The 27685-nt window shown below is 38.9% G+C and overlaps 1 protein-coding gene across 1 annotated transcript in view; it reads right to left on the bottom strand.

Annotated features, from left to right (window-relative positions):
- The window catches only part of HECW2 (HECT, C2 and WW domain containing E3 ubiquitin protein ligase 2), a 189829-nt gene that overhangs the window by 140722 nt on the left and 21422 nt on the right, over window positions 1-27685 (bottom strand). The window contains exon 2 of the mRNA XM_087707644.1: window positions 6259-6590. Coding sequence (XP_087563770.1) covers window positions 6259-6550 — 292 coding nt within the window. The 5' untranslated portion in view covers window positions 6551-6590. The remainder of the gene's footprint in view (window positions 1-6258; window positions 6591-27685) is intronic.

Raw genomic sequence — 27685 nt, 5'->3', positions numbered from 1 at the left:
CACACCCACAGAGTAGGTTCCAAAAAATTTTGAAACCCACCACTGGTCATAAGTCACTTTTTTCAGTGCTGTTGTAACTTCAAATGGTCACTAAATGAACTCGAGGACTACCTGTATTGGGAGTAACTGCCAGAATATAATGGGGCTACAGTTCAGGGTTGGTTGTTGTTTGGTAAGAAAGCTTGCCTAATGAAAAATAAAACATATGAAGGATGGTTGCAGGAACTGAGTATGTCTCGTTTAATGAAAAGGACGACTTGGGATGACATGATAGCAGTGCTCCAATATTTGAGGTTGTGCTGCCACAAAGAAGAGGGAGTCAAATTATTCTCCAAGGCACCTGAGGGCAGGACAAGAAGCAATGGATGGAAACTAATCAAGGAGAGAAGCAACCTAGAACTAAGGAGAAATTTCCTGACAACTAGAACAATTAATCAGTGGAACAGCTTGCCTCTAGATTTGTTGGTGCTCCGACACTGGAGGTTTTTAAGAAGAGACTGAACAACCATTTGTCTGAAATGATATAGGGTTTCCTCCTTGAGCAGGGGGTTGGACTAGAAGATCTTCAAGGCCCCTTCAAACTCCATTATTCTGTTATTTAATGGCATACAAGTTGTTTAAAGGAACATACAAAATATATAATTTAAAAAAAACACACAAGGGAACAAATGAAGTCAAAACCCTACAGTGAGAAATTTAAAAACATAGAAAACGTTAAAATATAATATTGCTAGGCAGTTTCACAAAATGGCTAGATGTGTAACATTTTAATACCTAAAACTCCTACTACTGGTATTATTGAATGTTTTGTCAGCATGTCCAGAACGTTCTCTCAAAATGCATCCAATATAATGAACAAATGAGAATGCAAAATGGACCCAATGTGTCAAGGATTACTTCCCATCCCCAATGAGATACCAAAACCGTGGATTGTGTTATGAAGGGGCAATCATCATCAATTTCTGGCTACCTTGACCCTCCGAATCCTCTATACTCCTTCAATTCAACATGGAAGGAGGAGCAAGGAAGAAGAAGAAAAAATAACTTTCATCTCTTCCTATTTCAGAGAGTTCTCAGCAAACCCAATTAAGGAATTGTTCCCACTGGAAGAAAAGAAGATGGAAGCATCACTTCATTAAAAAGTGTCTCACACCTGCAAACATCAAATTGTACCAGGTTAGAAATAACTCAATCATAAAACCTTTCTGGAAGAGCATCGGATGCACCATACAACATTGGTTAAGAAGATCTCATTGCTTTCCAGCCTTTTTTTGCAAATTTTGGGTATGCCGTCATGTCTGAATTTTTTTTAAAAATAGAACTGACTGCTGATAAGATGTGCTGCTAAACCTACAGTTCTTTCCAGCTTTAATCCACAATGATATAAGAGGACTGAGTAATCCATAAATAAACCTGAACATAAAAATATAGAAATAGCCCTGATCTGACCAAGGTCTATGTTAGTCCAATGATTTCAGTGGTGGGTTTCAAAAATTGTTCGAACCTATTCTGTGGGTGTGGCCTCCTTTGTGGGAGTGGCTTGCTGCCCATGTGACCGGATGGGAGTGGCTTGCCGCCCATGTGACCGGATATGAAGATGCTGACGACACTTGTCAGAACCACCTTAAATTACCTCACACACAGCACTGGCATGCATAAGAATAGGATGTAAACTTGTTTTTTAAAAGGCGTCTTTGGTTTGCGTTAAAACAACTTCAACACACGCAATGTTCTGATTGCACCACAAACGCAGTAGTCATCCTTACCTTTCACAGAGGCACTGAGTTTTATAAATATGAGCATGATAGTGTAGAATAATCATATCTAAGGACCAGTGGTGGGTTTCAAAAATTTTTGGAACCTCTTCTGTAGGTGTGGCCTGCTTTCCGGGTCCACTGGTGGAACCTCTTCTAACCGGTTCGGTAGATTTGACGAACCGGTTCTACCGAATAGGTGCGAACTGGTAGGAACCCACCTCTGAGTGATTTGTTGATCATAGATGCCTCAGATGTCCTCACAAGCAGGAGACAAAGAGATACTCCTCTCTCACTGTTATTCTCCTACACTGCTACTCCCACCCTGAAAATAACACTGAATCTCAAAACAAATGATCCTCAATTGACCTGTCCTCCGTGAATGTACCCAATCTCTTTTTAACACCTTCCTAACTTACTGGCCATCACAGTATTACAAGAGAGTCCTTTCTCTAAACAAGATTGTAGACACCTTATTTCTCCCTTTGTTTCTTTTTCTCATAAGAAAGAAGTTAGATGCTCCTGGTCATTTTAATTTCTCTCCTATGCCCTTTTTTAATCTGCTTTATCCTTTGTCAAATATAATGACCAGAACTGTACAATGTACCAGATATACAATGCTTTGTATATGGTATTTTTCGGTCTTTTCTTAATGATTCCCTAGTTGTTTTTGTTTTTTAAAGAGAGCTGCTGCATTGCTTACTAATCTTCGACACTGAGCTGCCCAATAAAAATCCAGAACATTTTCCTTGTTATAAAACCCATCTGTGCAGAAAGGAAGCCAGGTTGTTTGCTTGCTCCAAATGCACCACAATTTAGACATTTAAACTGAATTGCATTTGCTGCTTGACTTAATGTTTATTCTGTTGGAAGAGTTCCTTTTCAAACATTACTATCCTGAATATGCAAATTATATCAGTCCCCTGCTTGCCCTTCAGATTATGTACCTAGGTCAGTGGTGGGTTTCAAAAAAATTTGGAACCGACTCTGTGGGTGTGGCCTCCTTTGTGGGAGTGGCTTGCCGGCCATGTGACCTGGTGGGAGTGGCTTGCCGGCCATGTGTTTTCTCTCTCTCTCTCTCTCTCTCTCTCTTTCCTTCCTTTTGTCTCTCTGTCCCTTTTTCCTTTTTTTCTTTCATCTCTCACTTTTTCTTTCTTTTTTCTTTATTTATTTCTTCCTTTCTTTCTCTTTCTCTTTCTCTCTCTGTGTGAGTCAGTGTGTCTGTGTGTGTCTGTGTCTGTGTGTGTGTGTGTGTGTGTGTGTGTGTGTGTGTGTGTGTCAGTGGTGGGTTTCAAAAAATTCTGGAACCTCCTCTGTAGGTGTGGCCTACTTTCCGGGTCCACTGGTGGAACCTCTTCTAATCGGTTCGGTAGATTTGACGAACCGGTTCTACCGAACTGGTGCGAACTGGTAGGAACCCACCTCTGACCTAGATTTAAGTTACATTTAAGCAACTTACATTTAAGATGTTCCTGTCCTATGCACATGACAGCTTCACTCTAAGATGGTTTAGTTTGAAGGTATTCGATCTGGACTACAGATTACTACATTCTTCCATTGAACAATTATCCACCTACAATAGCTCCCATATTTCTGTTTCAGGAAAACAATTGTTTTTCTTCCGATGGGAAGATCTTCCTGGACAGATATACTTTTATAAGTGTGTTAAGTGTGTGTTTATACACATAATCTGTGCATACACAAAAAGTTGTTAAATTACAAACAAATAGCTATATATAAAAAAGTTGTTAAATAGAGGTACACAAAGTTATCAAAATACAGATATATCCAAGCACAACAAACACCTTTTTAAAAAATGCAGCCAGCACTCAAATCTTTCCAATCCCTTTGCCAGAACTGCTAAAATAGCATGGTAGTTAAAATTTTTGCTTTTGAGAAGGGAGGGAGGGAGGAAATATTTTCCTAAATAGGTAGTTTTCTAGATCTAGAGTTTTTACTATTTTATCAGTCATATGAGGTATAAGAATTTCACTTCCAGCTTTAAAGTAGTCTAAGCAAACTTATGTCCAAACTATTTTATACTCTGCATGACTAACCAAATACTTAATATTAATTACAAATACAGTACAATTGTTAACATGAGCAGCTTTCCATTCTATAGGAAAGCTTGGGAGCCCGTTTTCATTGGCAGTGTACTCAGGCAACCACAGGTACCCCCCAACACAAGTGACATCATGCTGGCCACACCCATCCTGGCCACGCCTCCCCCCTGGAGGTCAAACATAACCCTGATGCGGCCCTCAATGAAATCGAGTTTGACATCTCTGATCTAAATGATCCTCCTTCAAACAGATCTCCAGTATTTGAAGGGAAATTACCTCCCACAGACCCGTTAGATCGCACAGGGTCGGCCTCCTCCGGGTTCCGTCTACCAGCCAATGCCATCTGGCTACCACCCGGGGGAGGGCCTTCTCTGTAGCAGCTCCGGCCCTTTGGAATGAACTCCCCGCAGAGACTCGGACCCTCACCTCTCTCCAGGCCTTCCGGAAAGCCGTTGAAACCTGGCTGTGCCGGCAGGCCTGGGGTTGATGAGTTCCCCTCCCCTCTCGACTTGTATGGCTGTATGACTCTTGTGTATTTTAATTATGTGTATTGTGTTTGTATCCCCTTTTCCCCCTTTCGAGTTGTTCGCCGCCCTGAGTCCCTCCCGGAGAAGGGCGGCATACAAATAAACTAAATCCAAATCCAAATCCAAATCCAAATAGTGAAGTGCTGCATTACTCTGGCAACAGTCCAGAGATCCTTTTTATGCGTAAGACAAACTGCATAAAACCTAAAGTGCATGTAATCTATGCCACTTGCAGAAAGAAAAGAATGACTTAATTTGATAGCAGAAAGAATTTAAAGAATTTCCATCTGTTGTGCAATGTGGTTTCTTATTGTACTTTTATACCACCTTAATAAAACTGTTGGTTATTATAACTGTATATCAGTTCATTTCAAACTAGAGACAGCTCAACTCACATGCGTTACCTATTACGTTAAGCTAGAAATAACCTAGAATATAAAACGCATTACTTCTATCAAAGGATCACTCAGCTGTGGGATTTATTTTCTAAACCCTGTGAATAATACATCCAATTTTAAGCAAGCTTGAAAACAGGAGGAAATAGACGTCAAGGAAAAACATCATAATGATGCGAAGTTATACAATTAAATACGGTAAAAAAAAATAGTTCATATAGAAAAATTATCATCCAAGTTCTTTGTGCTACTGTATCAACAAACGGAGAATCGATTTGGTATAGTGATTTAAAGCTTCAAGCTAGAAACTGGGAAAAGGTGAATCTTTTCTTAAACACAAAGTCAGCCAGAAGATCTTAGACCAGTGTTTCTCAACCTTGGCAACTTGAAGATGTCCGGACTTCAACTCCCAGAATTCCCCAGCCAACGAATGCTGGCTGGGGAATTCTGGGAGTTGAAGTCCGGACATCTTCAAGTTGCCAAGGTTCAGAAACACTGCCTTAGACCAATGACTTTGTCAGTCCTAGGAAGGAAGCAATTGGCCAACCACTGCTGGAAAACCTTGCAAGAAAACTGAAAGGACTTGTCCGTAAGCACATGGCCCGACTTTCATATGTAATATTATAGTATAAACAACCATGATTAAAAAAAGCATTCCTGTGGTTTTGAAATTTATTCAGTACTCCTTCTCCAAATGCTATCAAATTAAAGATTGTGCAAGATAGTTAAAACAGGACGTCTTGTTTTATATAGTATAAAAAGAGACGATCAAAACAAACACATTCATTGTTAATGAAAATTACTGAGAACAGTTCAAGAAAATCTTACACTTCCTCATTGTAGATCAGCTGACTTCCTGCCCATTTACTGATGTAACAGCTAAGATGCTAGTAGATGGCCTTTGGAAGGCAGTTAAAGAATTAATGTGGGATCTGGTTAGTCTACCCTGCCCTTATTTAACTGATATCTCCAGTTTAACACCTGATTTAAATTACTACAGATCAGGGGTGGGTTTCTCGCCCCGTTCCAACCGGTTCGGTTGGAACGGGGCTGGCGGCGTCCTCGCATACGCATGCGGCGCGCGTGTGCAATGCACATGCACATGCGCAGCGCACGCATGCGTACTAGCGTCTGTGCGATGCTCCAGCTGCTCCTGGAGGATCGTGCAGGCCCTGTATGCGTCCTGCGCATGCGTGGAAGCGCAGAACTCGTCAAAACCGGGTAAGGAGCGCAGGTGCGCGGGTGGGCCCTTCGCCGTTCCCGGAAGTTACTTACTTCCGGGTTCGCCGACCAACCGGTTCGCAGGGACCGCCGCGAACCGGTTGAAACCCACCCCTGCTACAGATCTACTGTATATGCATTCAATCCTAGCCAAGTCTCTCTTATAGTCTATATATTGCTCCTTTAGTGTTAATATTTGTTTCCTAAGTGCTGAACTAATTTTACCAGACTGATTTGTAATTCTTGGGATGCTGAATTTTTCTATTTATAAAGAAAGTAAAAAAAACCCATTACTTACCAATATGGTATAGCCCAATCCAGTCTGTGGGATCCACTTCTTCTTTAATATCCCAGAAAATGATGAGGTTCTGAGATTGTCCTAGAGTGTATTCATACATGCTTGCAGTCAAACTAGAGCGGCTTTCGAAAGTCACCAGATCCGTGTCACTGTTGGCGCGCTGCAAGTTCACGTTCTCAGCCACGGTGCCCTGAGATGTAAGGTTTTGGAGGTTCTCTGGACTCAAAGTGTAACGCAATTGTGGATTACGCCTTCGGGCAAAAAGCAGATGTTCTCGGGTAGAGCTGGTCATCCTGATCTTTGTTTATAGAGAAACCGTTTCACTTACAAATCTGTAAAGAACAAAATGTAAACATTAGGAACAAATTCTCACATCAGACTAAATGTTGAAACTTGGTTAAGAATGTTCAAAGAGAAAGAAGAATTTTTTTAAAGAAAAAATTGAAAATCTATTTTCATCTTAAAATATCTAAAATCTTCCTTTCATAAAGAAACCATGTTCACAATACAGATTTAGCTAATTTATAAAACTCTCACTGGGAAGCTTTTGTTTCCTTAACTAGTTAATTATCTAAACAATGGGGTGAGATTCTATTGTTATGGACAGCAGCAAGTCCACTGGTTTGAATTGAAGTCATTAACAGACAAGGCTGGCCATGCTATTAGATAGAACAAATTATCTTAAGATGACATAAAAGGCATGTAATTGTTAGGTATTTAATTCATTATTATTTTATATTTAATGCCAGAGAATATATTTTTGTTTTCTAGGGTAAAATAATTTGTAGAATTTCCCCAGATTTTAAATTTGATTCACCCTTGGCCTGCCACTATTGCATTGGAATTGTGTGTTTATCCTAACAGAGATACTTGTGATGGCTAATGCATAATGCTGGAGAATGCAAGTGTATTTTTAAGGATTAAAATGAAGAGATATGCCTCAAGATGAAAAAAAGGACATTCTGTAAATGTGATGTGCCTATAAAATGCATCCATAAAAAACTTTCTTCTATCCTACACGATCTCTCTCTCCCACCTGATATTTTACATTTTTAATGTATTATTTTCTTTTTTTTAGAAATTGAATCTGGCATGCTCTTTTTTATTAAAATTAGAGGAGAGCAATCACAATATAGAAAACTATGTTTATATGTGAGTGTGTGTATTCATTCAAAGAGAAGAGGTTGAAATAGGAGTATTTTCCCAGCAAATAATTTTGACCTACTTTCCATACTCAGTAAGTCCAAATTTCTTCATTTTAATAAATCACAAGTTTTTAATATATAATTCAATATAGCAATAACATATTTTAACCATATTTCTCTATCCAAGATCAAATTCATAATAATGTGAATATCTGCGTTCAACCAAAAAAGGATAACTATGGAACAATCATATGATCAAATCGCATGGGAGAAACTTTCTTCAAATATATTATATTTGCAGCATAAAGAATTTGACATTCAAATCTTCTTAAAATGCACTAAAATTCATAAACTTGAAAATAATTCTTCGATGAATTAGTGTTATTTCACATTCATAAGAAACCTATTTAACATTATTTAGAAATGACCATTAATTTGTTAAATAGTGTATTCTAACTTTTTATTCCAAATTACAAGGGCAAATATCATATCTTCAAGTATCTGTAAAAATAAAAGACTGGGTTAAGAAATTTTTTAAACAACTTCCAAATAATATAGTTTAAGATTTGAGAATTTGCTGGTGCATCAGGTTCTAACTGGGAAGTCAAAAGTTATTTTAATAGGAAACAAGGAGCAAATTTCCCTCATCTATATTTCCAGAAATTGCCCCTGGGCTACAAAAACTTGGAAAATGAAAGTATTAAGTGCCTACTGCAGTTTGTTTGGTTTGGAAGTCTTCCCAGCTGATTACAAAGAGTATATTAATCTGTATAAAAGGAAGCATCTTGTCAAATGGGAAGGGGACAGCTCTTGTTGTCTTACATGTCATCTGAAACTATTTTCACCTTACACCTTTATGACAGCTATTGTGTTACTTGACTATATTTCAATTTAGTCATGCTAGGAAAGTGGAAACTGCAATCCAGCAACACCCAGGCAAGGGGCAGGTTATCCATCATTCTATGCACTTCTGGCATAAATTATACAAAACACAGAAAACAGTGACATGTAATGAGCAAAAGAAATAAAAGGCAGGAGACAAAAGAAAATCTAAGGAAATGTTCTGTGTATTAGCAATATTCATGGTACTTCTCCATATTTTTCTATCCTTGCAGTCCTATCATATTTGTACACCCCGTCTCCTGCCACATACCTCCCAGCGTCCAATAAGATCTCACAGGATGGGCCTTCTCCGGGTGCCGTCAACTAGACAATGTCATTTGGCGGCTCCTCGGGGGAGGGCCTTCTCTGTAGCTGCCCCGGCCCTATGGAACGATCTACCCCCAGAGATCCGGACCCTCCCCACTCTCGCGGCCTTCCAAAAGTCTATTAAGACCTGGCTTTTCCAGCAGGCCTGGGGCTGTTGACCTCTTGAATGAGGTCCAGCCCCCACTGAGGTTGAGCGCATGTTGTGTCTTTTTAACTTGCTTGTCTTCTACTTTTTAAACTTTTTAGTGTTTTTTAAATTGTTTTTTATGTAAGCCGCCCGGAGTCCTTCGGGATTGGGCGGCATATAAATTTATTAAACTGAAACTGAACTGAAACTTCATATTGGTTATCAATTTCATACAACCAGTCTTACCGTTTTTCCCAAATTCACTAGTTCTTCATGTATTTTTGTTGTGATTTAATTCATATCCATTTCCTGTATATAGCAATAGCAATAGCAGTTAGACTTATATACCGCTTCATAAGGCTTTCAGCCCTCTCTAAGCGGTTTACAGAGTCAGCATATCGCCCCCCACAGTCTGGGTCCTCATTTCACCCACCTCGGAAGGATGGAAGGCTGAGTCAACCTTGAGCCGGTGAGATTAGAACCGCTGAACTGCAGATAACAGTCAGCTGAAGTGGCCTGCAGTACTGCACCCTAACCACTGTGCCACCTCGGCTCTTCCAATAGTGGTCCATATATGACCACTCATTCAATCATCCCTATTCAATCATCATCCCTTCATTCTTGACTCTATTACTTCTTGTATCATATATATATTTCTTTAAAAAAACTCATCTCTAGTGAATTCAATTTACATTTTACAGGTAGCCTACTACCCCATTGCTACCATTCATTCAGGAACCATTCAAAAATAACAACTGCACTGAATGAATGGCGATTATGACCATTCTTAGACTTTCTCATTGTTGAGGAGTCCTGTAAGTTACATACCGTATATACTCAAGTATAAGCCGAGTTTTTCAGCCCACTTTTTGGGCTGAAAAAAGCCGCCTCGGCTTATACTCGAGTCAGTGAAAAATTTGCCCGAAATGGAGGAGAAAAAGGGGCGGGGCCATGCTGCTGGGTGACGCTCGTGAATGGCCCGGCGCCCCTGTGAGTTTCCCCTCACTCTGTGTCAGTTTGCCGCGCAGCGCGCACCGCACCATCCCCCTTCCTCACGTTCTAATGTAATGCAGGGCTGTCTTACGATTCCCCTTCCTCCCCCTCCTGCCGTTCTGCAATGATGTCCCACCTCCTCCTTGTTATGGCAAGCAGCCACATAACGATGTCCCAGAGCTAGTTTACTGTTTTCCTTTGAAATAAATATTCAAAAACATTATTGGTATCTATTTTTATTTTTGAAATTTACCGGTAGCTGCTGCATTTCCCATCCTAGGCTTATACTCGAGTCAATAACTTTTCCAGTTTTTTGTGGTAAAATTAGGTGCCTCGGCTTATATTTGGGCCGGCCTATACTCGAGTATATACGGTAATCAAAATTTAGGCACTTGGCAATTGGCCCACATTTATGACTGGGGCAACATCCCATGGTCACCTTCTCCTGCCCTGCACGAACTCCCTCTGCATCCATTTCTCCCACCTGCCTGTCTCCCCCATCTCTGCCCTTTAGAATACACCACCTATGAATCTAATACAGCAACTACACCACCTATTCCTGCCACTCTCCACCATCAACCCCAGCTGATCTTCACAATCATTTTCCACACACTCCTGGCCTGGGAGTTACACACTGGGCGAGAGCACAGTCCTGGGGAAAGCTTAGTGAGTCCACTAACGGGAGCTCACTGGGCCTAGCAAGAGAGGAGCAGGGTGGCAGTGCATTGGAGGAACCCCTTCTATTGCCACTAGTGTGAGGAGCGATTGCCTAGAGAACAGTCGTTTTGAAAACACTGGTTAATCATCCATCAGGAGCAAGACACTGATTTTTTTTCCTTGGATAATTTCACCCAAGAATTAAGGAGTTGTAGCCCCCCCTAACCATTCTGATTAAAATGCATCAAGCCAGAATAATGCTTGGCAATTTAGGAGCCATGCTTAGAAAATGTTTGTCTATAATACATTTTTGATATTAAAAACTAAACCTTAGAATTTGATAAGGAAAAAAAAACCATAGTAATAAACGTAGCCTCATTGCTTAAAGTTGCATAGCATGCTAATCCATGCAGTACTCCCATATCCTATATCTTATTTTTCAGCCTCAGCTTTGCAATCGGACAAATGAATAGAATAGAATAGAATAGAATAGAATAGAATAGAATAGAATAGAATAGAATAGAATAGAATAGAATTTTTATTATTTGTATGCCGCCCTTCTCCGGGAGGACTCAGAGCGGCAAACAATTCAAGGGGGGGAAAGGGGAACATAAAAAACAAAATACAAATAATAAAAGTAAACAACAGTCGCACAACCATCCATGTCGAGAGGGGAGGGAACTCATCACCCCCAGGCCTTTTATGAAAATAAAATAACACAGAGTGGCTACAAGTGAGAAAAACAGGATTGTGTTTCTTCACTGGAGGAAAGAGAGAGAGAATCTGATGGGAAACAGCTGAGGAGGGAAGAGAACACAGATGCCATGTTTACATCTCTAAGACAGAACAGTGAGTGGGATGGATACATGGTGATGTGGGCCAGAAGGACGTACAGATAGGTTTATACTCAATCTTGCCAGCACCACTGTTTATGATTGTCAAATCATCTCAGACTCTAGAGAATAGAGAAGAGCAAGAGGAAAGTCACCCATCTCCATTCTGCAACAGATCTTGCTTACTACTTTATTTCTGGTTTCAAGAAAGGAACTAGGTCAAGCTTTAAAAAAAAAAAAGACTGAGTTTTTTTATACTGATTATAAAATCAGAAAAAAATATGCAACATTCATTTCAGGAACATCACTGTTGCTGTAAAATATTCCAAAATAAAATTATGCAATGGGATTGAAACTATAAAATATTAATAGCAATAGGAATTAATTTAGCCCAAAAACATAAATATATTATTTTATCCCCCCCCCAAGCAAAGATACTTACTAAATAATATAAATGAGAAGCAACTATTTTGCAAAAACTTAAATTGCCAATTCTGCCCTTCCGCCACCCTAAGTTGCCCTCAATTATACAATATCCCCCATTTGTTTTCCCCAGACAATTACAAGTCCTGAGAATTAACAATCATACTGGTAAAAAGTCAGATTCCATTATTTAGAATTGTTTTTTTTAATAAATGCTTTTAAAATGCTGCATGAATTAAAAAGTACCAAATGTAGCAACTGAAAACCGCTCATTTATACAGTTTAAGAATATCATATCTAAAAATTTCAGAATATTTTATTATTCCCATTGCTGTTATAAAACATTAAAAGATAAGCATTGCTGTTGCTCTGATCATAACAATTGGCCAAAGTACATCTTTTTATGCCCATTACAGAATGGGTAGGATCTGCTTCCAGCTCCACATATTAATATTTAAATGAATACTATAAATCACTGTACAAACTTTTTATTCTTAAGGCAGCCCAAAATAAAATGCCAACAGAACTGCCCAACAAACTGAACTTTGTCCCACTTAAAATGATCATTAACAACTAATTCTATAATGTAATTCAATTTGGTGAGGATGAATCAGACTATTTTCAATCTACTACTGTTGAATATTTTTCTATAATGTTTTCTGCTCTGTTTTCACATAGACATCTGCATGAATATGCATAAATATTCATATATCCCTAAAGCATATTTTATCCTTAATAATACATTTCTATTTTTTCCCTGTAATATGCATACATTTTAAAGTGCACTTTTATTTCTTTAGCCAAATTTTCACAATTTAGAAATCAAGTAAAATCCTGATAAATCCTAATTAGCACATCTGACTGATGAAAATTCCTTGCCAGATCTTAGCAACCACACCTTCTCTGGGAGGGAATATCCCCAACTTGACCCTTCAGGTCTTCTGTCAACATGTGTGCATTGAAGTCATAATCCAGTCCACTCACTAATGGTCCTTTTCTTCTCTTTCCTTCCATTTTTCCCAGCAAGAAGCATCAGAGGCTTCTCCAGTGAGTTAGAGGTTTGCCTAATGTGTCTAAAATACAATGATTTGAGCCAGGTGATTTGTGCCTCCAGTGAGCACTCTAGGTTGAGCTGAAGATCCATTTATTTGTGGGGGGTTTTTTGGTTATTATTAATGTCATTCTCATGGGTCTTCTCCAATAACAAAGTTTAAGAGTGTCAATACTCTTCCTATCCTTTTTCAAAATCTAACTTTCGCTTCGATAAGAGTGCCACATAAAAAAATCACTACATGCACGGTTCTGATTAGCAATAGCAATAGCAATAGCAGTTAGACTTATATACCGCTTCATAGGGCTTTCAGCCCTCTCTAAGCGGTTTACAGAGTCAGCATATTGCCCCCACAGTCTGGGTCCTCATTTCACCCACCTCGGAAGGATGGAAGGCTGAGTCAACCTTGAGCCGGTGAGATTAGAACCGCTGAACTGCAGATAACAGTCAGCTGAAGTGGCCTGCAGTGCTGCACCCTAACCACTGCGCCACCTCGGCTCTGATTTTTGTATGCCTAGACACATCTCAGATACTGAATTATTTTCCAAATACTTTGTTGCTATTTTACTAAGTGACAGTCAGTCAGTGGTGTATTTTTACTGCTTGTTTCTTTGTTGTTAAACATTAATCTTAAAAAGCAGAAGCTATCTATCACTTCAGAATATGTTCATTCTAAGGCTGGTTACTACACTGCATTTGATGATTGTTTGATTAGAGTTTCACCCTGCTTTTTGCTTTATAAGTAACTCAAGGCAGCAAACATATCTAGTACACCTTTCACCTCCTGTTTTCTCCACAACAACAACAACAACAACAACAACACTGTAAGGTAGATTGGGTTAAGAGAGAGCAGCTAGCCTAAAGTCACGCAGCCAGCTTTCATACCTAAGAGGACTAGAAGTCACAGCCTCCTAGTTTCTATCCCAGCCAGCACCATAACCACTACACCAAACTCAATCTCATTAGTCATTAATCTGATCTTCTTTATATTTAGTTGCAATCTTGTATTTTCATATGCTCCTTGATTTTCATTGCTAATCATTTATCAGAGTAGCACCATCAGCATAGCACACAGGTCATTGGTTTCAAAATCATGTTCATCATCTTCCAATACAGCTTCCCTCAATATCTATTCAGTATATTAGTTGAATAAATAAAGAGGGAATATAAAACCTTGTCCCACAACTTGCCAGTCTGAAGCCAGTTTCCTTCTCATTATTCCATCCACAGTAAACACCAAAAGTTTGTCAACATAAGCAGTATGTAGGTCTAGGTTAACATATAAAAATGTAAAAGACAGATAACTGGCTATTAATATTTCCACTGTTGTTCATTCTCTCACATAAGAGAATCACCATACATTTAAATCTTAATTAAGTTTTCATTAAACTTGCATTAAAACTAAGATTTTTGGTGGTATTGAACACCTCCTCGATTTTGCCCAAATGATAAATATTTTGCTCAGAAATGAGTTTCAACTGTATTCAACTGTATTAAAAGTCTTGCTTTGAAATGCTGGTAAATACTTAGAAAATTCACCACGGCGCCTTATAGCTCAGAGCCTGCACAATTATATTATTCCACTCCATTTACTAGATCAGATGGTTAAACTTGGTAATTCTAGTATTTGGAAAAGCTGTACACTGAGGATACAGTTCTGTATGTGTGTCTCAAATTTAGCAACTCAGAGAAAACCCTTAATGATCCCACAACCTGAGAGCTGAACATAATGGCTCTATTTATGAGGCAACTAAACTTTCTTACGATGTAATAAATGTCACCATAAATAGGTTTTTAAAAGTCAGAAATGCCAACCTTTTCCCACACATCATTTGCCCACAACTCACTGGCCATATTCAGATAACGGCATCCTCAGTTTTATTAGGCAAATGATGAACACAATCATCTTGCTTACCTTCAGTTTTCACTTTCATACAACAAAGCAAAGTACCTCAGCAGTGCATCACCTGAGAAGCCTTCTTTGGGCTCAGAAGCTAAGCTTCAATGGGAGACCACTTGGCAATGCCAGGGCTGTAAGCTGGACAGGGAGAATGAAAAAAAAAAACATCATAGAAGAAGGAAGTGGCAGACTATTTCCACGCTGATGCCAAAACACTACATAGAGTATCTAAGATGTGGTCAATGCAGAAGTGGGTTCCTACCAGTTCGCACCTATTCGGTAGAACCGCTCCGTCAAATCTACCGAACCGGTTAGAAGAGGTTCCACCAGTGGACCCGGAAAGCAGGCCACACCTACAGAAGAGGTTCCAAAGTTTTTGAAACCCACCACTGGTCCTGGGATATGATTATTCTACAGTATCATGCTCATATTTATAAAACTCAGTGCCTCTGTGAAAGGTAAGGATGACTACTGCGTTTGTGGTGCAATCAGAACATTGCGTGTGTTGAAGTTGTTTTAACGCAAACCAAGGATGCCTTTTAAAAAAACAAGTTTACATCATATTCTTATGCATGCCAGGGCTGTGTGTGAGGTAATTTAAGGTGGTTCTGACAAGTGTCGTCGGCATCTTCATATCCGGTCACATGGGCAGCAAGCCACTCCCATCCGGTCACATGGGTGGCAAGCCACTCCCACAAAGGAGGCCACACCCACAGAGTAGGTTCGAACAATTTTTGAAACCTACCACTGGGTTAATGGGTAGCGTAGCTCAGCACAAATGAGACTTTTATCTTATAAATATTTTGCCAAGTGTTATTGATCTGTTTTTAAATGTAGATGTGGGTAGAATCATGTAACTGCAGGCGGCGGGGGGCGGGGGGAGGACAGAACCATCAGAATTTGGAACTGGATCATAAGAAGCTTTTGGGCAGGCTCTTTTTTAACTTTGAACAGTTGCTGTGGGACTAGTTGTAAGTCAAGGACTATCCGAATTGGGAAGTTATGTGTAACAACTTTAGAACAAGCCAGACTATGAAGCTGACTGACTTATTATTTGGAGATACACACACACACACACACACTCACACTCATACGCACGCACACCACACCATCTGTGGTCCCATAAAATACATACAAACAAAACTGAAGAAAGCAAAGGCAAATAAGAGAAGCAATTTGAATCCTTTGTAAATGTCATCAATCCATTATGGCATTGTGGAAATGAACACTTATTCTAGATAAGATCCATTTGCAATAACAGCATAAACTGAACCAAGCACAAGGGCTTCTGAGACTCACACGGAAAAAACTTTTTTAAATCATATGTTGGATATAATCAATGTTTTAACATCCCAGACGTTCTGACTCACCCAATATATGCAATTAGTTGCTGGGAATGAAAAGCATTTCCCATCTCAAATTTCTTTCAAATGTTCATGGCATGATATTGGCCTAGACTTTTTTTTTTAAAAAAAAACCGCTGTCAGTTATTTGAATCCCTTTTTAAGGATTTTAAGGAGCTGAAAGCACTTTCCCCCCAAGCCAAACAAATGAAATCAAACGAAAAATTGAAGTTGGATTGTCATCCTTTTTTTTTTAACTTGAAAGTACATTCTCCTTGCGTCAATAAAATATACTTCTGAAGAATGACTTGAATCTTTATTTGAGCATTTGGTTTCAGTAGTTAATCGCATTCACAAAAAAACTGAGGAGGAAAAGAGAGGAAAACAGATGATCTACTCATACAGAACTGGATTTGAGTACTTGTGATTAAACATTGCCCCTGTCTTTCCTCCCTCAAAGTTAAGGAATCGAGACAGATTATCATGCACAATACATGTTGTTCAGATCGAACAGTTGCTGTTTTCCAGTATGTTTTATATTAGCATTTGGCATATTTTGTTTTTCCTGCAAATCAAACTTGTTTTTTTCCAAGGCTACTATAGTACAGTGGCAAAACTCCAGAGAGCCAGTTGATGGGAGCAAAGATTTAATTTTCATGTTTTGCTATCTCTGCCAATCTGAATTTTTGTAGCCCAGATACAGGAGTCCTATTTTTAACTTAATACATTCCAGACCTGCTTCGTAGAATCTTTGCATTAGTTTGCTATGCATGGCAACCTAATTTACATTCAAGAACAACATAGTAGATAATGAGAATATGCATGCAAAAATTGTCTGGGTTGATGCTGATGTCTTTTTTCTTCAAGAAGATTAGACACAATGTTTTAAAGCCTTTAGATGGAGAAGTATGACACAATAAAAACAGGCTGGTTAAAATGTGATTTACAAGTATTATCACAGATTTTAAAGTCTAAATTACATATGTAATATCTGGTAACTCAATAATTTAAGTTTCCCAGCACATCCTAATTAAGAGTCTCCTAATAAGATTTACTGGCTGTCTTCTAAACTGTCTAATAATCCATTAAAGATTGCAAAGGTAACTTTAATATTACCTTTCATACTGTAAGCATCGGAAAGAAACCCCTGCCAATTTTATCTTGGAATGAATATCACATTTGCCAGTAAGACAGTTAATAGCTCATGTATTCGTTTTCTTTATCTTACACTGCCTGATTAACCTTCTTGAACAATCCGGTGAATTTGGTTATGTTTCATTTAGGTAGTGAGTGCAATACTATTTGCACGATTAGCTGGCCCATTTTATCTATCAAACCTCAGATCTACTACTGCCTGCACCAGAGATGGGTTCCTACCAGTTCGCACCTATTCGGTAGAACCGGTTCGTCAAATCTACCGAACCGGTTAGAAGAGGTTCCACCAGTGGACCCGGAAAGCAGGCCACACCTACAGAAGAGGTTCCAAATTTTTTGAAACCCACCACTGGTCCTTGGATATGATTATTCTACGCTATCATGCTCCTATTTATAAAACTCAGCGCCTCTGTGAAAGGCAAGGATGACTACTGCGTTTGTGGTGCAATCAGAACATTGCGTGTGTTGCAGTTGTTTTAACGCAAACCAAAGATGCCTTTTAAAAAACAAGTTTACATCATATTCTTATACATGCCAGTGCTGTGTGTGAGGCAATTTAAGGGGGTTCTGACAAGTGTCGTCGGCATCTTCATATCCGGTCACATGGGCGGCAAGCCACTCCCATCAGGTCACATGGGCGGCAAGCCACTCCCACAAAGGAGGCCAAACCCACAGAGTAGGTTCGAACAATTTTGGAAACCCACCACTGGCCTGCACAGACATACCAAATTCCCACTGAAGGATAAAATGCTTTGGTAAATGGCTCTTGAGATATAGTGTGGGACTCAATAACCAACTATTCAAGCATATTAATTTTACCTTTGAGAACTGAAGATACTGGTGGGCTTTCTAATAGACTTCAGATATACCCAAAATTACACATGGGTTTTGAATCCTGAAAACTGCAAATAATAGATCCATGAGGGGGAAAAAAACACCGATAAATTGGACAAGGTTGGTTCAGAAGACACCCATATCTAGAGAGCAAGGAGGATAACCTTGATGGAAATTTACAAGAACTGTTGCCTAAGCCTAAGGCAAAAGGGCTGATGTATTTTTAAGCTCTGAGAAACAAGTTAATATTGTGAAGCAGCTCGGGCAGACACCTCCCCGATTCACGAGAATTACCTAACTAGTGGAGTCCAAACTCTTTGGAAATAGTTTTGAAACCCTTTTCAGCCTGGTGAGCATCAATAACTGTTTTGGGATGTCCTCAGAAATCTCCTTTATTTGAAGCCATGGCACACTTCCACACATCTGTTTCAGACTTAGATAATGAATATGCAGAATTCTTTTAAATAAAAGGGACACGGTGGCTCAGTGGCTAAGACGCTGAGCTTGTCGATCAGAAAGGTTGGCAAATCAGCGGTTCAAATCCCTAGCGCCGCGTAATGGAGTGAGCCCCCGTTACTTGTCCCAGCTTCTGACAACCAAGCAATTTGAAAGCATATAAAAATGCAAGAAGCAAAATAGGAATCACCTTTGGTGGGAAGGTAACAGCGTTCCGTGCACCTTCGGTGTTTAGTCTTGCCAGCCACATGACCACGGAGACTTCTTCGGAGAGAGCTGGCTCTTCGGCTTTGAAATGGAGATGAGCACTACCCCCTAGAGTCGGGAACGACTAGCACATATGTGCGAGCGGAATCTTTACCTTTATCTTTTAAATAAGGCAAGACCACCCACACTCATACTTGATCATCATTCCATTGATTGAAACACCTGACTTTAATTTCCCTTCAAATGAACTGATAATCCTAGAGGTTCACAAACATTGCCACACACAAATATGCAGTTCTGGATCATTTTCTTTAAAAAAAATCAATGAACACTTATCATGGTTTTGACTTATTTGCTTAATAGTTTCTCTTTATCTAGTTAGGACGTGTGGCGAACAAACCATATTTTAGGTCAAATTTTAGGTCAATATTGAAAATTTAAAAGGCTTGAAAACTTCTAAGCATTGTTGTATCTGTTTCTCCAAAGAAAATAGTAAAATAGGTCAAAGTCTCCAAAGAAAATAGTAAAATTCAGGTTTCAAAAGTTGTTTTTCTTAGCAGGTTCCCACACAATAATAAAAATGACAGATAATTATTCTTTGTGTCATCTGTATCAACGAGCTATAGAAATTATTTCACTTTGCAATAATGAACTCATGGTTTTCCTCCAGCCAAGATTTATGTCACTCACAGATAACAGTCTCTCCAACCTGCCAAACTTACAGTCTAGTTACATTGTTCTTTAGAAGACAGTTTCTCCTGCTCTCTGTGCATCTTGATGATAGTTAGCCCTTTTCATAAGGGTAGTTATGGCACTTAGTTGGACTAACTATAGATACCTTGGAGCATGTAACACTGTTCTAGAATCAAACTGGTGAGCCAGAATAATTCATCAAAGCATGGCACTCATTATTCAGCAATGACTTGTTATTTAGAGATTGCATGAGGCTAAAAGGCCCATTCTGAAGAAGGAAAAAAATCCAATCCAGTCTTAAAACTGATTGTTTAAAAACAAATGCAGATATATATATTCTGGTAGCAAAACTGTCAGTATGAGGAGTCTCCCAGGACAGATGAAGAATATGATCCTTTCAGAGTTGAAGACAGAGTCATGGAAATCAGATTTAAAATGTAATACCAACACTTCAGCAATGTTGTACTAATTTTATTTTGCATCCTCATAGTCTGTGGTTTCTATGGACACGAATCTCTCCAGAGAAAGTCCTTTTGGTATCCATCAAAAATTTTCCTCGTCTGTGTCTGTGTATGTCTCTCTGTCTCTCTCTGTCTTTATCTTTCTATCTATCTATCTATCTATCTATCTATCTATCTATCTATCTATCTATCTATCTATCTATCTATCTATCTATCTGTGTGTAATGTCCCACAGTTATCTACGCATTAATAATGATTTAGTAATATTTCCTTATACATTTTAGGGACCTTTCCTTACATAATTGGTGTTTTCTTTCATACTTTTGGATTTCTATTTTCTGTTTCCATTAGTTGGCAATTGCTAAAACCAATCCCATGTGAAAAAGTATTCAAAGCCTTCTTGATTTTAATTGTCGATTTATTTATTCCTGCACATTGTAATATTTATTCATTTACACATCTCTGTTTTTCCACCATTGTGCAAACACAATTCCAGCAGCTGCTAACATGTGTAAAATTAAATATATATTATACTCCCTTTCAAATAGCCAACAAAATATTTCTGGTTTTAATTCCATGCTTTACGATTTGCTTCTAACCACTAACTTCTGAATAGCTACTTGGACCAACCTAAGTACTAATCCATAATTTCATATCCAGTCACATGGGCGGCAAGCCACTCCCATCCGGTCACATGGATGGCAAGCCACTCCCACAAAGGAGGCAACACCCACAGAGTAGGTTCCAACAATTTTTGAAACCCACCACTGTATCTATCTATCTATCTATCTATCTATCTATCTATCTATCTATCTATCTATCTATCTATCTATCTATCTATCTACAGTATTTATCTGCAATATTGTCATGCAGCATCAGCTTGCAATACTACCCAATATCCCAGAGCTTTGTTAAAAGAATAGTGGGTGGTTATAACTCAGTTTTAAGATATATCCCATTGACATGGCATAGAATGTATAGATTATGTACACATAATCTATACATTGTATACCAAAAATCCCAACAATAAAGCATATATTACGGGCAAATTATAACAGCCAGAAAATATGAAATTCCCCCATGCCAGACCTTTATTAGTCAGCTGCAAAAGTATTAACTTTCTGAAGGTTTTGATCCACATTTGTCTATAGATTACCGAATCCAGTTATAAGAATGTTGTTTATTAGATAGCCCTTATGATAATATCTAATTCCTTTAAACCCTCAAATTTCAGGTTCCTCTAATTTAAACAGCAGAAAATATAAAAGGGGCAGTATGTCTATGGTTACACATTTATATAAGGTTTCCCGTCCTCTAGAGGCAAGCTCACTGCAGGGGTCAGGAAAAACACTGCATTTGGGCACTAAGTATCATTTGTCTTTTGCTAATTGCACTGCCACTGCTAAATTATCAAGGACAAAAGAAAAGAGCATCTTTTCCACATCAGTATCTTACCAGAAATGTGACATCAATTAAAGAGAGGAAATGAAATTCTTATTCTAGCCTAGGTCACCATCTTCTGCTACTATTTTTAATTATAATTCAAAGGAAATGTGGTTTTCTGCTAATTTCAGCACACCTACCAAGGTGGCCAACTTCATAAAATTTAAAACTGAGGATCTTAATAAGTTTAGATTGCCCAAAGAATCTATCATAGCAGGGAATTATGCACACATCTCACTCCCTCTTTCCATGGCCCCCTTGCAATTGTATGTAGCAATAGCAATAGCAGTTAAAACTTATATACCGCTTCATAGGGCTTTCAGCCCTCTCTTAAGCGGTTTACAGAGTCAGCATATCACCCTCACAGTCTGGGTCCTCATTTCACCCACCTCGGAAGGATGGAAGGCTGAGTCAACCTTGAGCCTGGTGGGATTTGAACAGCCGAACTGCAGTCAGCTGAAGTAGCCTGTAGTGCTGTAGTCACTAAATTTGTTTATAATTATATTGAAATTTGGAAGTAACTTATTTGCATATTTTTCTTTATATTTTTACTTTTCTTCTCTTTTTTCCTTGTACTTATTATAGTTTCCTTTTAGAAACAAGAAATAATTCATACAAACATATAATTTTATAGATGAAAAAATCAGTCTAATAGGCTACTGAACTCAGCAAAACTGAAATTCAGTATAATGTATTTTGTCATTTAGGTCTAGATTTGACCCACAAAAAAATAGCCATTAATAATAATAGATTTATATGTGCAAGTTATGCTACTGGATTTCCCGGGTTTACAGTGCAGCTAAATTTACCAGTGACATTTCCTTCTCATTTTAACAAAAAGTATTATGCTACAGTTCGTTTCTTCCCCAAACATTTTCATATTATGAAGCACTAATTCAGTTCTGCATTTAGCATCTTTGCAAGAGTTTAGAAAATTCTTCCCCATCTGAACTATGGAGGACGATTGGTCTTCTTTGCTGCTCCATTACTTCATTAATTCAGGTGATTTACAGCATTTCACATATTTCTATGCAAAAGCACCATTTCTCCTGTGTATAAGTTTTGATCATGAAATGTGCTTATGTACCGATTATAGTGACCTATGAAATATTTCATGTTCCATAAATGTGCATCCTTAGAAGGCCTCAGAATTAATTTACTAAAATAAAGCACACTGTATAAATTTAAACAAGCATTAAGGAAGGAGTATATTTGATAGTATTTTCAAAACCATCTTCTCAATAAAAGACAACATTAAAACAGCCTTCACCTCCTTGAATTTACCCCATTCACTTCTCCCTCCTCCATTTCTAAGTCTCAATTATTATGGCAGAGCAAACAAAAGATATCATTCCTGTAAATTTAAAAGATACATATGCATGAGTATTAAACTACAATTTCCCTACTGGGGAAAAAAAAAAAGAAGAGAGAGAGAAAATCATTTCCACAGTTAATTGAAATAATGGAATCGCGGAGCGCTGCTTCCCTCAGGCAGGAGAGCTGGCATGAAATGCCTTAAAGCATGGTCTTGGGAAAGGAATGTCATCATAATTTTAAATCAATGTCAGACTTGGTACGCATTCACTCAGTTTCAAAGAGAAAGTGGGGAAAGGGTCCTTCCAGCAGCTGCACTTCAAGACAGGTTACACTTCCAATGAGAACCCCAACAGGTAGTTCTGGAATGTCATGTGTTGTGGCCCGGCAGGAGCCGTTGGAGCTGCCGCCAGACTTCAACAGCGAGGGGTCTTATGAGTCGGCCCTGGAGGAGGTGGAGGACTCTGGACAGGGTGCTGACTCTGAGCAGGGCGAGGAGAGACTGGTTGGCCACCAGGTGGCACGGGAGCCTTGGATCAGAGGGAGTGATCCGAAGAACACTTGTGAGTTGTTTCGGGATGCACGCCATCGAAGGGCTACTGAACAACTGCATAATTATATGAGATGATTACGCTCAGCTGATGCTTATTAAGATCCTCTCCTGATTATAAAAGAGACTGCTTGTGCCACGCCCTTTTGCAGAAGTCAACATTCACGATTAGGAGAAGCCAACTTGGAGAAGTGGTTTGCTGTGAGAATTTGTTTGTATTTGCTGCCTAGTTTTTTAGGACTTGCTGCCAGAGTGCTTATTTCTTTGTTTATTTTGGGCTTGCAGCCAACGAGAGTCTGGACTGATTGAAAGTATTCTTATTTACGTTTGGTTTTGGCTTTCGTTCCTGGATGGAGAAGGGGGGGGTCAGAACAGTCATGTATGGGAGTTCTTTTAAAAAGGTGAATAAGGAGCCAACTGGAGAAGGAACCTCAAATTCTAATTAGCCTATGCATGCTGAGCATTAGCCTACGTTTTATTATTTTCTCCGTTATGTTTCATTCCATTTCATATTATTTTCTTCATTATATGTTTCATTTCATTCCTATTCAGATAGTCCTCGTCTTACCACATCTAAGCCCAAAATTTATGTTGTTGTGAGTTCTGCCTCATTTTACGACCTTGCTTGCCACAGTTGTTAAGTGAATCACTGTAGTTCAGTGTTGTTTATCAACCTTGGCGACTTTAAGTCCTGTGGACTTCAACTCCCAGAATCCCCCAGCCAGCAGAGCAGAGCTGGCTGGGGGATTCTGGAAGTTGAAGTCCACAGGACTTAAAGTCGCCAAGGTTGAGAAACACTGCTGTAATTGATAAATGAATGATCTGGTTGTTAAATGAATTTGGCTTCCCCATTGAGTCTGCTTCTCAGAAGATTGCAAAAAGGGATCGCATGACCCTGGTTGCAACGGTCATAAGTATGAACCAGTTTCCCACCATCTGAATTTTGATCATGGGATCATGGGGGTGCTGCAAAGGTTGTGACTGTGAAAAACAGCCATAAGTCACTTTTTTTTCCAGTGCTATTGTAATTTTGAACAGTTACTAAATGAACTGTTGTAAATTGAGGACTACCTGTAGTGTCACACCTAAGCAGCTCAGGCTGTTTGTCTGAATCTTAGTGTTACGTCTGAACCAAAATCCCAAGGTCAAGTTCAGCAAGAAAAATTATTTAACTGTAGGAAGTTATCACCCAGCCCTCTCCCAGAAAAATGAACTATCCTAGGAAATATTGAAAAGGCAGAATATTTCTCTGGATGTGAAAAGAAAGAAACATGTTTTAAAAGACAGAATAGCTGCCTGTAAGCTTCCTGCCCATCCCCACTTTGTCAATGGGCCATTAAGAAGGCCAAGCTAGTCCACTTTACATAATAAAGGCTTCTCCACTTCAGCTCCAGGGGGATGGGATTAAAGCATGATAATATTGGCCCCAACTGATCACATGGCATCTGAGAACTCAACCAAACCTGGATTCAAAACACAGCCTAAAGAGTTGCCCTTGCATGGCCCCATGGGAGTCTGACAACCAATCAGAATACATTTCTTACACAGGAACAGGAAACAGAGAGGTGGGACTGAACAGGTTATAAAAAGCCTAGCAAGCCCCTCCCTCAGCCCTTCTCTTCTTCTCCACCAACACTGAAGCATGTGATCACCTTTTCTGTTCAGGGCTCAAGCCATGCGGTCCTGTCCACCAATAAACCATCTTTCCACGCAGCCTCCATGTCTCCAGTCTCTTTTTCCCCAACCCAGAAGGACATTTCTTTCATCATAACTTACAAAATTATACACGTTTTAAGATATAGATATTACAAAATTAATATCTTTTTGCATTAAAACAGATTTAGTGTGTACATTTATTTTATGTTTAGGAAGAAGAGTCAGTTTGGTCTAATGATCAAGGCACCAAGCTAGAAACCATAGTGAGATAGTGAGTTGTAGGTTATAGTTAAGCATGAAAGCTGACTGGGTGATTTGAACTAATCTATTTCTCAATCCACCGCATCAGGCTCGAATGACAAGCCAATCAGCCAACTCCTACGCAACGAATGGATCACACAGTTAATCTGGGGGGGGGGGGGGAGATTCTGCACTTGTGGAAAAACACTAGGAAGGAAAAGGGGGAGGGGACCCTATGTTTAATTCAGAAGTCATTAATTATGTCTGTTTTCTGTCTCTGAATGCAAATTCCTTCTTCAGGAATCAGGGCAATTTTGTTTCCTACTATACACTATGTATAGAGTATTAAATCTGAAAAAAATATATATGTGACTTTAACCACCGTTCTTCAAAATGTTTCATATCCACTGCACTAAAGCTTGTTACTAATAATGTATTTCTTATTCACTAATGCAGACTTATGAATGATTTACTACAGCAGGTGAAAGCTGCATGATTTCAGAACAAAGCAGAAAAAGATGCCGCCACCATCCACGCATCCACACCCACATGCGCGCGCACACACGTGCACACACACACACACACACACTTAATTGGCAGTCAGTATCAGCAAACAAAATAATATTTGGAGCAGCCCATTTGTTGGTTTAAGAAATAAATTTCTATACGGATTAATTTATATAAACAACTTCAGGAGAAGGCATGCAATTTTTAACGCACCCAGCGCTTTTTTCTTGAAAATAGACCAATGTTTTAATCAACATAATGCTAATCAGGTTTTTCTTAAGTTTAAAAAATATTGCCTGGATTGCTTACCATTTACTGCTCAGTACTGTAAATATAGGCTACATTTAGCTGAGAGATCAGTTTAATTATTCTCCCAGGATGACAATGTGGAACAAAACAAATAGACCTCACAGTGTGGTATGGGGAGATTATGTTAAAATGTCAAGTTCCTTTTGCTAAGAAACAAATCCTTTAAAAAGGACCAAAAAGAATCTATGAGTTGTCTGACCTTTAGAAATTTCTCTTGAGAGTTTCAGGATGTGACAAATTCTTAATGATACCTATAGACATGTTAACATCCTCCCTGTGGTGTGAGATGCAAGATTTTAGGCAACATTCAGTGTGATCAATTTAACCTTTATGTTTACTTTCCAGATTTAACCTATGGAAAATATTTGATCCTTGGTATAAGAATAGAACAAAATGATCACCAAGTATAGATTTATAATTACAGTGTGCATGGCAAGAGATCCTCAGGCAGTAATCATTAATGTGAGGATAGCAAGCCTTATATACAACTGTGCAATGCTTGAATATGGATTAAGCCATTGCTTGATGAGATTTTTTGGGATATGGAAAGTGGAAGCACTGTTATTTTATTTATTTGTTTATTTACAATATTTATTAGTCATCCACCTTATGTGTCTATACATACACAATTAAAACACAAGTAAAAGTCAACATTAAAATCTAAGGATCTGACATGGTTAATGGTGGATTTTAACATATTGTACATAAGGCCTGATTGATCACATTTATGATCTAGTTAGTAGCCCTGTTCTCTTTTTATTTCAGAGACAGAAAGTTATTGTACTCTACTTTGAGAGGTGATAGTGCCCACTCATTTTCTACAATAGATATCATAGTAAAGTTCAGAAATAGCCTATAAAAGTATGCTTCACTTTATAGTAATACCAATTAAAGCATCATCCAAGTTTTAACTGTTTGATATATCAAAGGGTTCAAGGTTAAGCAGCCCTAATTTAGAATATTTTAGGAACAATTGCATATTAAACTGAGGATACAGCTCTTCTTCCTTATTTAATGTTTAGATGAAGTCAGAGGGAAAGATCAGCCATCAATCAGCCCAGGTGGCGCAGTGGTTAGAGTGCAGCACTGCAGGCTACTTCAGCTGACTGTTAGCTGCAGTTCGGCGGTTCAAATCTCACCGGCTCAGGGTTGACTCAGCCTTCCATCCTTCCTAGGTGGGTGAAGTGAGGACCCAGACTGTGGGGGCGATATGCTGACTCTGTAAACCGCTTAGAGAGGGCTGAAAGCCCTATGAAGCGGTATATAAGTCTAACTGCTATTGCTATTGCTCTTGCTAATTTCAAATGTGCTAACATCAATGCACCAAGATACTGTACTGAGATTGGCTAAAGTTGCAAGAAAGATGCACCTGCTGTTTGCATGTTTGGGCTTTCTGTTGCCTCTAGATAGGTAAACACTAACTCTGTAGGAGCAGGTTTCTGAATTGGGGATCCTCCTGGATTCATTCATGGTTCTTACTCATTGGATGGGTAAAGGCTGTTACGAATGAAGATAAATATTACATATCCCAGGATAATGTTCAGAATCCAATCTAGACTGGTCACTAGAACCAGAGTGACCAACTCAGATTGCATCTGGTAAATCAAAGGAACTTAAGCCCACCTTCAGTTAGTAAACCACTTGAATCCTTACAGTGCCTGGAGTTAGAAGTAGCTAATGACCTCATCACCTGGATTACTATAATGAAAGTTGCAGTTGGTTCAAAATGCAGCAGCCTGCTAATATTACATGTTGCCAAGGGCACATTACCTCTGTGCTGAGAATGCCGCATTGGCTTCCAACAAGCTCTCAGATGCAATTCAAAGTGTTGGTTTTATCCTATAGTGCAGTGGTTCCCAAACTTGGCAACTTTAAGACTTGTGGACTTCAACTCCCAGAATTCTCCAGCCAGCAGAGCAGA

Source organism: Thamnophis sirtalis, unplaced genomic scaffold (genome assembly GCF_051295495.1).
Source record: "Thamnophis sirtalis isolate CommonGarterSnake01/CBP01778 unplaced genomic scaffold, rThaSir2_p1.2 scaffold_1, whole genome shotgun sequence".
NCBI classification, from domain to species: Eukaryota; Metazoa; Chordata; class Lepidosauria; order Squamata; family Natricidae; genus Thamnophis; species Thamnophis sirtalis.
This window is presented reverse-complemented; position numbering and strand designations above follow the sequence as displayed.